Source organism: Protopterus annectens, chromosome 4.part1 (assembly GCF_019279795.1).
Source record: "Protopterus annectens isolate FY-2018-M chromosome 4.part1, PAN1.0, whole genome shotgun sequence".
Classification (NCBI taxonomy): domain Eukaryota; kingdom Metazoa; phylum Chordata; order Ceratodontiformes; family Protopteridae; genus Protopterus; species Protopterus annectens.
The window spans coordinates 744,345,392-744,359,509 of NC_056734.1; the positions used below are offsets into that span (position 1 = coordinate 744,345,392).

General features: G+C 36.3%; 1 protein-coding gene across 1 annotated transcript in view; it reads left to right on the forward strand.

Moving 5' to 3' along the window:
- Nucleotides 1-14,118, forward strand: part of LOC122801284 (vomeronasal type-2 receptor 26-like) — a 255,486-nt gene that overhangs the window by 120,105 nt on the left and 121,263 nt on the right. Inside the window, exon 3 of the mRNA XM_044070832.1 lies at nt 2,173-2,296. Within this exon, the coding sequence (XP_043926767.1) occupies nt 2,173-2,296 (124 nt within the window). The remainder of the gene's footprint in view (nt 1-2,172; nt 2,297-14,118) is intronic.

The following is a 14,118-nucleotide window of genomic DNA, read 5'->3' on the forward strand; positions in this document are numbered from 1 at the left end:
CAGTCACAACTGGATGAGATATACCTCATCAGTTGTAGCTTCTGACAGAGAGTCATTGTCAGCATTGTTTCTATTAGAGCACCAGAAATGTTTCTGTAGATTTCACTTGTTCCATGGTTATGAGAATGTAGAGTTAATATATAAGTAAATGTTGGGGGGGGGGGGTGAATTCCCCTGCATACAGAGTGCAGGAGTAGCCTACCACCCTCTACAAAAAGCTTTACATGATGTTTTACAGCTAGATGTAGCTGCAGCCAGTTATAATTTCATCAGGATAAAACAAAATGATTCTTACTAGAAGTGGCTTGTAAGCAGTGGCACACCAAGCAGGGGAAGGAAGAATAAGCAGTGTGGATTTTAGAATTTAGGCGTCATCACAGCTAGGGAGCTAGATAACATCTGCCATTATTGTGAGGATAGTTTGCAGCAAACATGGATGCTCACTGCTAGGTGGAGTGTAGCGAGCCTGTGCGGCCTGCCACAGCCCTGCAGGATCCAGTTCCAGAGGTACAACATGGAGGTTCAATATATTAATGGGAAATACTCAAAATATTGACTTAGGGTGTGGAAGATACTATTATTCCTATAAAGAAGTAAGGGAAATTATTTTTATAACATTAGCTAGGAAAAGGATGGGATATGTGAAGTTGTAAGAAAAGAAACTAGTGAATAAAGTAAAGAAGTTGCGAAAATGAAATGTTTTTGTTGGCTATGGATAATATGTGCTAATGAAGAGGAAAATGAAGGAGAAACTGGATAAACTATGTTTTTAATCTGGATATCAGGAAAATTGCCTTGTGGGTCTTCGGTGGTTTTAATTGATAGAGAGGAAAGGTGTTCTGGTATTGTCTTACAATGGACCTAATGTTGATGAGGTAAGAATGCTGATAGACTGATTCTAAACTATGAAGGGGTGGATTGAGACAGATGATGAAATTACTTTGAAGCTGATTTTAATATGGTGATGAAAGCTAGTTAGGAAATATTGCATAGGTTATAGGACTTCACTTTAGGATTTTGTGCAAGTATATGGAAGCATTAGTTTCAGTAGATATCTAAAAGAAAAAAAATAGGTAATGTAACAGCAATCTAAATTTTGCAGGATGAGTTTCACTAGACTATTAGGATAAATTATCTTTTAATATATTTTAGGATGGCAGGGGAAGCTGTTTGGGTAAAAGCATTAGAAAGAAATCTTTCAGACTGCATTATTTTCAAGTTAGAGATGCTATGAGCTGAATTAGGAGTAGGAATGACAGAAAATGGAATGATGTGGATAGCATGCAGTGCTTGAAAGATGTGGTGATCTGATAAGCTGTATGAGATAATGTTAGCATTCATGCTAGAGAAAGTAATGGGATTATGCTGTTGAGGAAGGGGGTGAATTGCGAAGTATAGAACGTGAGTTAAGAGAGGATGTGAGACATGACTTAAGGCAAGAAAGACAGATAGCTGAGTTGGATTCAGAGAGATAAAAGCAGGCATCCTGATGATGCTAACGAGCAAAAACATTAGGAAATTGATATAGGACTTAAAATTATGAAAAGGAAGTCAGTTACAAGCTGAAGTATGAGAGAGGGCTGTGAGATGGTGAGTGAAAGGTAAAAAAGAGAAAGATTATGAAGAAGAGGGATATTATGGGTTAGAGAAGTAAAGACAGGTTAGAGGATTTGGCTGGTTGACAAAAAAGATATCAGAGAAGTGTTTAAGTTTTCTGGAAAAGTATTTATAAAACAATACAGATAAATAAGGGATTTTTTTCATTACTGGGGAGGAAATTTATTGCCAGAGAGGATTTAGCGATATTGAACAGGTGACTGTACATACGGGAAACTATAGAAGTAAATCAGTATGTGAAGAAAGAGAAAGTTGGGGACTGGACAGCAGATTATTGTAAGGCTATAAAGTTGGACATTTGTGGGGCTGGGTAGAATAATAGAATAAACGATGGAAACAGGAACAGTTCAAGTCTTGAAGAAAGAGGATACTGTGATTGTGTTATCTTAGTGGTAGTTGTTTGTGGATTGGGTATCATGCAATATCTGTGTCATTTTAAACTTTTAGGAAAGAATATTTAGAAAAAAATGGAAACAATTAAGAAAATGTACTTTTAATAGTTTGTATACTTTCATTATTTCATATATATTTAATTTTTTTGGTTCTGCCACATAGGTTCCACGCTCTGTGTGCAGTGAGAGCTGCTCTCCAGGATATCGTAAGTCAGCTCGGAATGGTTGGCCAGTCTGTTGCTTTGACTGTGTCCTGTGTTCTGATGGAGAATTTACTAATCAAACAGGTGAGTTAGCAACTGAATAAACTATTCCAAAATGTTAAAGTTAAGTTGCCTCTTTAAACTTTGATGTGGTTAGATTTCTGAGACCAGATCATAAATACATGAAACAACAATTTAGCTCCATACTATTTCTAGGAAACAAAATATATGTAGTGCATTGAGTGCCATGGTCATTTTCTGAGTTTTGTAAAAAAAAAAAAAAACGTTTGTTATACACATCTCTGACATAATGCTTAACAAAGTTTCTCAAGCACTTTTTAGAGCTGCTAATCTATAGTTTGTTGCAAGAGAATGACAGTAGACACCACAGAGCAGTATGTTCACAGCTTTAAAGATGTCACACATTTTGCTGCCACAAAGGAAAAAAAAAAGAAAAGAAAAACACAATCAAATGTGTGGCAGAGGGGAATAAGTCTGCAACAGTTTGTAATACTGGTCATTCATCAGATGTTTGTTTTGTGTTTGCCCACTGTTTGCATAGTAGCTCTAATTCTAAACTTTCTACAGCTAAATTCTTCACTGTAACTTGGTCTACATAGAGTAACTAAAGTTCCAGGCACTACAGGGAATTATGATTTGATCTTTTCAATCATGACGTCTTACTGTGTTTTCATCATGAATGTCAAGATTCATATTTTATGCTTTGTTTTGATTCACTGTTAAGTGAATTTATTCCATAAAAGTCATAATAATAAGGTTATATCCATTATTAAATGTCATTGTTCTAAGTGTCTAACAGCTTTAAAAACTATAAACAAATTTACAATTCTTCATTTTTTCCCAGAAAATGGTAATACACAGTGCAGAAAAATTTCCGTATACTGCAAAAAATTCTGATTGGATCTTTTCAATCATAACTTATTCTGTGTTCTCATCATTGTTAATGTCAGGATTTAATTTCTGATCTTTGTTTTACTCTGCTCTTGAGGCACGTTTCTCCCAATCCATGTCTCAGACATATAATAAGCTGATTATTACTGTAATCCTGACCATAATCCTTTATATTTTGTTCAGTCTGATTTTCAGTCAGTCCACATTATAGGATCTATCAGTGTGCATAGTTTAGTTCTTGTTATGTTTCAGAGTTTTCAACAAATCTGTACTATTGTTATCTTGCATGTGCCTATTTTGCAAGTCTCATTAAAACCTTTATGCTTTCATGTCTAGTAGACTCATTGTTCTATGTAATTTGATCCACCATTTCCTTACTAATATATTAGCCAGTGACAACGCTCAACACTTAAACAACCTATATTAGTTAATTCCTGTCTATCTGCCCAAGTTTTTGTGCAGTAGTATGCATTGTAAATGGGGTAAAACGGTCTGATATAATGCCATTTCCATATTACCTATATGACAAGTGAGTACCTCATGTATTGCATCCTAAGAAACGACCTGTATTAGACACATTACTCAAAGACTAATGTTTAAATACATTTTTTTGTCTGCATACCCTCTCCATAGAAATGTTGTAACAATAGTTGTGTCAAGAGCCTTCTTCATTCTGAAGTGGGACTGCTTTTAAGAGAATAATGTATAACATTAATATACAATCACACAGTTCTTCCTTAGTAAAGCCACCCACTTCAGCTGAGATCACATGCTTGTGTTTCCAGTGCAGTCTCATTAATATATTGCTACATGCAGGGATGGGAAATGGAGAATGTAAAGCAACCTTTCTAAACAAGTTGTCAATAGTTTAAGAGCCAACTTGTTCCTGTACTGAGTAACATTGTTTCATTCAGTTTATGTATACTGTCTCCAGTAAATATTTTGCTACACATTTACATGATACCTTGTTTATTTCCACCTGTAATTAAATTCAAACCTAAACTTCTCTCCACTGTTTAGAACTTAAAAATTAGTCCATTTTTTCTTGCTGTTAAGTACAAAATATTTCAACATTTCCATCAGGTATTTCCAGCTGCTGCTTCCTCATCAATGCATTTATAGTTTTAAATCAATGAGAGAAGATTGTAGTTTTCAACCAGGTTACTGAAAGTTGTTGAGAAACATGAAATATCCCATCAACTGCAAGCACAAACTTAACTCTTCTCTGCGATGTGACAGCATCATGGTTAGTTACCTGAAATGCTGGATTGATATGTACCTTCACTGCATATATGGGACATGGAAGTCAACAGAGTTGTCTCAAAAAAAAAAATAAAAATAAAGAAATAAAACACAGTTGTACACTTATAATATTATTAGATCTTCATGTCCAAGATACATTCGCTTCTGCCATAGGGCTGGTGGCTGCAGGCTTAACACTTATGAGACTCAGACCAGGTCAAAACTCCTTCCCATCTCCCTTACATTGCTTAGTGGTATAACTAGAGAATTGCAAAAGGGGTTACTGCCCCAGGTGCAAGCTGTTATGGTATTGAAATCTGCAGGTACATGTAATGAAGGAGTGCAGCAGTAGCATTGCTTTACAATGCCATTAGGCTATCCTTTCTTTATAAATGAAGCCGTGAAGTATGTGATAGTTTGATTTGTTGTCAGAGTATAGAAGAGCTTTTTCTATTATTTTTGGTCTTCAACTTTGAGAATAGTCTTTTTTTTTTTTTTTTTTTTTTTTTTTGCTAATCAGCTTTCAGTTGCTGGGGGTTGATTGCTTGTTAAAGTGACCATGGCATCAAATGACTGACCTATAGTTTTGATATTAATCTGTACTTAAGTTCTGTCCAGATTAAGTCTACTCTGTTACAATGATAGCTACAAACTACTAATATATATATATATGTATATATATATATATATATATATATATATATATATACACACATACACACACACACACACAACATACACACACACACACACACACACACACACACACACACACACATATATATATATATATATATATATATATATATATATATATATATATATATATATATATGCCTCATGGATATTATTACTGAATATTGCTCATCGGGGAGGAATTTTCACTAGTAAGGGGGAAAGTAGCATAGTATTTTGAAACAAATTTAAGATGATCATGAAAATCTTATGTTATGCTAAGTGCATAACTTTCATAGCTTAAATGAAGCAGACTGATTACTTCAACAACAGGACACAGTCCCCAGTTTCTCCTCTTGGGTGACATGATGACAGCATATCATGAAAAATGCACCCCAAAAGGTAGACCTGGACCTTGAGATCATATCCACGTTAGAGTCTAACAAAAGTGTGTAGAGAAGACCATATTACAGACATACAGATATCATCAATAGAAGGGTGTTTGCAAAAATATCAGTTCTAGAATGAGTCTTTGGTGTGATAGATAATGGATTGCTGCATTTTGCAAAGCAAAGGGCAATGTACCATGAAAACCACCTTGGCAAGCTTTGCCAGATGTAAAGGAAAAAAGTTAACAATCCATTCTAATTTATGATGTTCTTTTAAGGTAAAACCTTAGTTGACAGTATTTATCACAACAGTGTAAACTATGCTCCCCTCTGTTAGAATGCTGCAAAAAAAAAAACATTGAAAGATTAACTTACTGGTTGCAGTTACTTTTTATAGTAACTGTGGACATAAAGTTTGGGTTAGTACATAAATATACCTGATTTTATTAAAAGTTATGCACCTTAAATGTGGGAAAGCTTGAGTCCTGATCAACCTTCAGAGTCAAAAGCTGCAGAACAGCCAGAAACAGAACTGAGAAAGGATCAGGTTCCTAGCTAGTGGCCCATAAAGAAAACTTTATCTATTTACCTCTACAGAGTTTCTGACGGAGGATTGTTGTGTAGTAATGAGAGTATGGAACACTTAAGACTATACATGGGTTTCCTGGCCATTAGTGGAAGAAGTGAAACCTTTTGTTAAATTAAAGGACAGAATGTCCAGGTGAGGTGTTGCAGATGGATAACAAAGGAAATATTTGTGATGTCTAGGGAGAAGATTTTTCTCAAGTAAGTTAGATTATAGAAGAGGGAACTAGATGTGCTGCTGCTGGGGCTATTAGAATATCCTTGGCTTGTACAGTTTTTCATTTTTCAGGAAATTAATCCAGTGGAGAAATGTGGAAAAGTGTAGATAAGTTCCAGAGGACTCTAATGGACTGGTACCTCACAGGGAGTCTTTCCTGAAGGAGAGATGACAAAGGAGTCCCTGCTGCATTTGGCCCTGTTTGGGATATAACAGGGTTATGGCAAAACTTGTCCCAATGGCAAACATGATATTTACCACAGACTGAACCAGGGACCATGCCAAGCTGAGAGTCCTGACCAGGAATATGCAATGCTACCAGAAAGCATTGAATTGACATGGACACCTCCTATACTTGCATGGTCTTCTGATGCAGGGTATAAGGATGAATTTGCCCCCATCAATTAACTTATTATCTGAGTGGATACCAATTGCACCCTGATGAAGGAGATCTTATAGAGCCTACAGTCCTAGGAGGACTCACATTATGTCTAGAACATTGATGTCCAGAGAAAACTCTTGCTGTGATCAAGTTCTTTGGATACTGTTCTAAACAATGTTCCCCACCCAGAGCAGATGTTTTCAGATTGACTGTCACTTTAAACCTTTGGAGGATGGTGGAGAAAGAGACATTACAGTGAAACACTGCCTGAGTGCAACAACACTAAAGATACTGATGACACACCTGTGACATCCTGACTGGAAGAGACAACATGTTAAAGATTTAATGATGCTAGAAACGAAACTAAGAGTATACTGAAGAGTCTCACGTGCTACATCCTGAAGGGAATCAGAAGCATTTGTATTGGGATCACTCCCTAGATCACTGAATCAAAGATCTGCATGGCCAAAGAGGGAGGCAGTTGATGCAAATGTTAGCTAGCAAAGATGATATCCTGTCTCTGATGAGAATGGCTGTACAGGTCAATGTGTGCAGGTGAAAGCCAGTAAAAAATTAAAGCTTCAGAGAGCTTCATCTGTGACTGTGCATTGTTCATTGATATTGCTAGTGATTTGAATAGCTAATGTCAGTAGACCCTCACTCAAATCAGTAACTGCTTTGTGGGGATAGCTAGGAATCAGGGATTTAGAGAACACTTTCATTCCCAGCAGGCCAAGATGCACCGTTATATCCAATACACATTTGATGAATACCCAAGTGGCTGTGCTGACACCAGATCAGAGGCCCTGAACTGGTAGTAACTGACTACTGCCCTGAAGCACACAATGTTCACGGACATCCTAGCATTCTAAAGCAGACAGACATCCTGGAGGCTTATAGGCACACCTGATCCATAACCCCCCCCCCGCCTAGGCAGAAAAGGATGGATTGCTCTGAGACCATTCATACTTTGTACTCTCACAAAGTAATTTAAGATCTAGGATGGGACTGATGCCCTGAGTTTTCTTGGTGATCAAAACAAACCTTGAAAAAATCTCAGACCCTCTCTTGTTTTTTGGAACCTTTATGTCGGCCCTTTTATTTAAGAAGTTTATAATCCTTAGTTAAGATGCTGCCTTCTTATGTGGTTTAGCTTGAGTCCTGATCAACCTTCAGAGTCCAAAACTGCAGAACAGCCAGAAATAGAACTGAGAAAGGATCAAGTACCTAGCTAGTGGTCCATAAAGAAAACTTTATCTATTTACCTCTACAGAGTTTCCGACGGAGGATTTTTCTGTATAGCCTGTTTATACTTCATCTCTTATTCAGCTTTTCATCATGATGGCTGGTCAAGTAAAAAGATGGAAGGGGATTTGACTCCTGATTGCTTTGAGAGTAAGACAATCAGGCAAGTCCTCAGAGATTCTAGAGTGTGCCCTCTCCAAAGGAGGACTGTAGAATCATTGATTCTAAAAGCAACCTCTGCACTGTGGTGGGGTCTCTTAAGGAAGCCCTTAAGTCCTCATTAACCTTTGTCATAATACTGCTCAAATGGTTGCTGCTGGGCTGCTTAAACTGTAAACCCCATGCACAGTTCTGGCTATGGTACAATATCAACTGCATTGTGGAGAATGTAATGCCTACATCAGCAAGTGTCAAGTTTTTTTCTTTTTTCTTCTGTAGTCTGAATAGTGATCAACAAGGTGTTGGTGAAAGGTTCCTTGAAGTTCTCCACAAAATTGTAATTGTTGATGCCATAAGGCTATACTAGACTTATGTGACCCCTGCTAGTCCATTAACTACATTACATAGAAGTCATGTGGAAAGGGAAAAAATATTGATCATGGTTGCCACATCTATGCTAATGCATATCTCACATTCCCATACGGTACCCGTTTTAGCACTTTTAAGGTGTAATTTATGGATATTATAATGAAACCTAGTCATAAGTGTCAGGTTATCCAAGTCAAGTATTTAAAAAGTATTTGACAAATGCATGCATTTCTCAAAGAGGTCTGACACCCAGTGCTCCTTTTTGAAGAAATGTATCATCCAAAGAGCTTTCTTTATTGCAATTGACACCACAATGGAGTAAGTCATGGGATCCTCACTCCAACATCGCCTGTCCTTGTGACATTGAAGGATCCTGTCTTGTCACCTTGGTGTAAATGCCACCATTTTGAGTATTTACAAAACACTCTCTATAATGAGAGAGAGAGAGAGAGAGAGAGAGAGAGAGAGAGAGAGAGAGAGAGAGAGAGAGAGCGAGATCAAACCATCATCAGTGGTTACCACCCAGGGAAAGGGCAGAGTGGAGCAAAAAGCCTCCTGCAAGTGAGTTGAGAGGCTTCCTTTTTCTTATACTGTTCATAGGAATACTTGAATAGGCATCTACCAAGTATGTAGAAGCAAACATTCAATCAGGATATGGCCATCTTATCAGTGCAGTAGCTTTATACCCCTCTGTCTTGCTGGATAAACATAACAGGTCCCAAACTTCAAACTGAGGGACATCATGGGATGGGATCGGATGGGATGGGTTGGAGCTGATATCAGTGATAATAACACAAGGATATCTACAATCCCTACATGTTTCCTCAGAAATCTATCTAATCACTTAGTGATCATTAGCAAGAACTGCAATGCCAAACAGAATAAAGGTAGCACAGATGAATGAGGCAAAAGAATGTGTACTGAGTTGGCAGTACTGGGTCTTTATTCTCAGATCAATATCAGTAATAATTATGGTTTCTGTGCCAAGGATTCAAATGCCAGTGTAGTCCATGGATTCACGATCTGTGGTGATGAGACTAGTGATAATTCACTGAAGTGAGGAATCTGGACACTAGTGACCTTTGAAAATGAGAACCTTCACACTTAAATCACCAGTGCAGAACAGACAATTGCTACAAGGACAGACTGATCTCGTCAGCTCCAAAACACCCAGTGCCAGAAATATGCCTGTGGATGGGGCAACCAGCTATGAAGAGGGAAGGCAATCTTCTATTGTTATCCTGGAAACAGAAGAGGGGAATGTGGATGTCTACCTCAGTCTGGACCTTCATCGGTGCCCTTATTATCATGTCCCATCAACATGCAAGCTGAAAATCTAGGGAGATCTGTAGAAATGAACAAACATAGCTAAGGAATTTCATAATATAAATATTCAGAAAACTCTTCGTCTAAGGATAAACATTTTACTCTCTTTTTATACAGTGTTTTTTGAACAACCGCAGCTTTCATTTGCGAAACACTTGTGGATGAAGTCTGGATGTCACTACCCTTGGTCCAGCTTTGACATCAAGATGGGAAATATCCAAATAGGAGTCTTTACATACAGGAAAGAAGTACCTGTTTGTCTGACTGAATCACTGTCATCAGCTTTCACCTCTTTCTTGCTTTCAGCAATAACTGAATAGTTATGGTTCAAAACCCTTTATGAGAAGTTTCTTCTTTCATTTTTAAAGTTCTCACACCATACCTTTTAGAAATTGTAAAATTGGCATCTAAATGCTTAACCACCAGACAAATAGTATAAATAACTTGAGTATGGTTCTTGTGTCCACATTTAGTGCATTTATGCAACCCCAATACTTTTGTTTTATCCGTATTGTAAAGCTTACACTACAAACAAAATAGTAGAAAAAATTAATACGGCCATTCAATACATGGAAAGTAGAAAAGCTACTGCCAAAAAAAAGTAACTAATTTTACTGCTGATATGGCTAGAAAGCATCAAAGTGAAGGAGTGACTCGATGGGTGGTGAGACAAGGTAGCAAATTAAGTTTTCGATACTGACGATTATACTCAAAAACACAAGAATGAAAGATTTAATCCAAATGCCCCCAAATAAAAGAAGATTAAAAAGTTCAGCACAAAGACTTCCAAAAACATGATGACTGATTTTAGGAAATACCTTTCAGTGTTTGCTTATATGCAACAAATTAGATTAGTCAGAAACAGAGGTATGGAGCATTATCGGACTAATGTGGAGAAAATATTAACACAGTTTCACACGTCAGCTTTACAAATTAACACAAAAAGCTGGATACTGTGTTCTCTGTGCATGTCACAAAGTATAAACACTGATACTCCAACAGACAGCACTAAACAACCAAAAATCATATGTAAAATTCCAAGAGGTCATGAAAACATTAAAAAGCCTTTATTCCTTTTTCTTCTTAACAAACACCTAGAGTGCATTTCAATAATAAAAAAAAAATCATAGACTCATACTGATTTAATTTCTGGAATGTATGAACTTTCATCAGTCTTATCATCTGATCAAAGCCAGATTTTCTTAAAAAAAACATTAAATAAGTTAAGGTAAAAGCATCACACACAAGTGCAAAATGATTCATGCCAATGACTACCTATCCTACTGCTGAAGAGAAAAGGTCATATCATATAAGAAAATGTATTTTAGAAACTAAAAAGGAATGCTCTGCCTGGGAAAAATGCGGTCTGTTTCATTTTTTTAATCATTATGTCAAAATGCTGGAACAAATAAAAACTGATATACAAACTCAAACATAAAAGATTCTGTTCTTGATTATAGCCATCTAACTTATTATATTGTTAGCAAAATGTGAAATAATGACTTATTTTACTCATTTTAGCATTTCAGTGCTCCACATACCTAATAGAATTATCTCTTTCCAGCCACTTAACTTAGTATCTACTTGGAAGGATTTTTACAAAGATAAAAACTAATTTTTTTCAGTGCATCATTATTTTTTTGCCAACTAACTGAATATTATACTTGAGTTATACATTTTTGCCTATTCTTCCTGTTCAATTTGTAATAGAACTCCCACTGGTAATTTTGCAATTTTTTCCAGTTTAATAATAATTTTCTATGTCTAAACACAACCATCCCTATCAACGCAAAATCCTTTCTGGTGAAATATTCTGGAAATGATTTCAGAAGACCCACAAAGATGCATTATTAATTTATGTACATATTGTATTACAATAGTATTTCCTTCCTGAATCCAGGGCTCTACGCCATAGGTTATTAAGTTTTTAATTACATTTTTATGACTTTCAGTAGATGCATTTTATGATACTCACCATATTTTTATCACTTTAAGAAGTAAAAGATAACTATATTTTCTAGTTTTTAGCTTTTAATGTTGAATATGCAATTTTCAAGAATTTAAATGTTCATGCAATTCAGCAATATCCCTATAGTTTATAAACGTCTGTAGGCTTTTATTATAGAAGTATGCTATACAATTTTCTTTCTTTTTTTTCCAAGTATCATAATTTTCTTTGTTTTCCCTACTGTTTATTTATTTATTGTTTTAAGTTTGAGTTTCTTTATAACTCATTCTAATGTTAAGAACTGATCTTTAATAATGAGAAACTAAGAGCAGCCCAAACCAGATTGTCTTCATATCCTAATACTGATATTATATATTGCCTTATTTTTGGATGCCTTTTTCATTTGTTAAAATCTTTAGTGTTTCATCTATCTATCTATATCTATATCTATATATATATATATATATATATATATATATATATATATAAAATAAAGAACAAAGAAGCACATATTCTTTCCTCTCTTCCCTCTGCCAAATCAGTCAAGCCTATTTATCCTTAGGTTGGCTATTGTCTGTGAATGGAATTCATCTCATGTTAGTATCTTCTGTTTGATACTATCTTTAAAAGCTTTTCTCTATCTACGTTGATGAAAGCAGCCACAAAATCCAAAATGGATACAGAAAGTAATTTTTCTTTTCCTTTCTTTTTTAATCTCCTGTATTTTCACTCAGTGTTTAAAAAATGTAAAGTGCTTGTTCAACAGGTTCCAGACCGAGTTCTAGATAATTGATTTCTTGTTATTTTTCATTTCTTTTTTCTTAAAATGATGGAACTAAATACCTTAATGGTGAGTCTAACATTGTACTCATGTTTTTGTCTTTCTACTTCCCTTTTTAAAGATTGGGATAATTACCCCTTGTCTCCAGGTAGAAGGAAAGTGTCAGGTCATTATAATTATCTCAAAATCTTTTTTGCAATATCTTAAAACAATAAACCTCATTGACTTTATATGTTTGACTCAGTATATTATCTTGACCATTTGAAGCAGATAAAGACCGAGGCTTAAATAAACAAGTTACACTAAAACCTATTTTAAAAAATAAACAAAAGAAAATTAGAAAAAAATGAGAGGAAGATATGCATATACTTCTTATCCCTCTTATCATTGTTTCTGTGTTTTTAAGAACTGGCTGTTCACCTTAATCAATTAATGGCTGTGTCATGTGCTATTAGTATAAATGTTGGTTTTAACATTTCTTTTGTGTAAGACACTAAGGAAGGATGTTTTTTACATCCGAAAGCTTTGTCGATTTTTAATTAATTTTATTTTGCTTGACGGTGTGGAGAGATTATTTTCTTTTTTGCAGGAGGGAAAGGTTGACATCACAGAAGTGGGTGCATGGGAGTAAGAAACACATGTATTTTTAAAGTATACAGTTGTTAGAACCAATAACAACAGCAGATGTATAGCACTCAACAGTACTGTTTTGACAGTTTTCATGTGTGTGAGGTGGTATGGGCAAGTTATTTTTCAGTGTGTGTGTGTGTGTGTGTGTGTGTGTGTGTGTGTGTGTGGTTGTGTCTGCATGAATACAATCAAGCACTGTACTAGCACTACATCCTCACATCTTGGACAGGTATAAGCCTTGTATGGTAGAGTAGTCACTTTATTGTTATGGCCCACAACCACAAGACCTACCTCTGCCAGGAGTTGCACTGCTAGTTCCCAGGCCCCAAGGCAAGACATTTGGATGCTACTTGTACATGAGTGATGTCTTCTGGATGAGCTGTCATCATGACTATGTCCAGGACCACAACCCATGGCCTACCACATTTGTATGAGGACATCACAATCACTACAGGAGAGGGATGTGGCACAGCAACATCAGCTAATACCAAAAGAGGTAGCAGCTCTCCATCTACATGGATGCCAAACCTCCCCAGGCAAATGTTCCCTCAGAGATACTGACTGATCCAGTGTGTCATTCATCCCATCCAACAGCCACCCACATGGTTCGTGGAGTCACAAATATCAAAATGCATAATTTTCAGTACTCTTACTCCCTCTTTCAAGGCCCTGGTAGAAATTCCTGTGCCTCCATCATAGCCCTACATATACTTTTGGTGGCACTTAATGATACACCAGCATCAGGATGAGGGTGGATAGCAAGCATCCTATGAGTACCTCTACAGCCCTTCCATGTGGCACCTCAACCTCATATTGGCTATGGGGAGAATCAATTAGCTCTGTAACCGGAATAACCACACTATCATGATCAACTGTGCCACCCTCAAACTGTCCTGTATCAGAGGGCACCATGTCATAGGAATGCATAGGCATACTGACTGTGTCAGAAATATGGGCAGAAAATATGGAATCCACAAATTTAGTGTAAGACTGATCTTCTGCACCCCACAGACTGTGCCTCTTCCTTGCCACCACCATCAAAATAA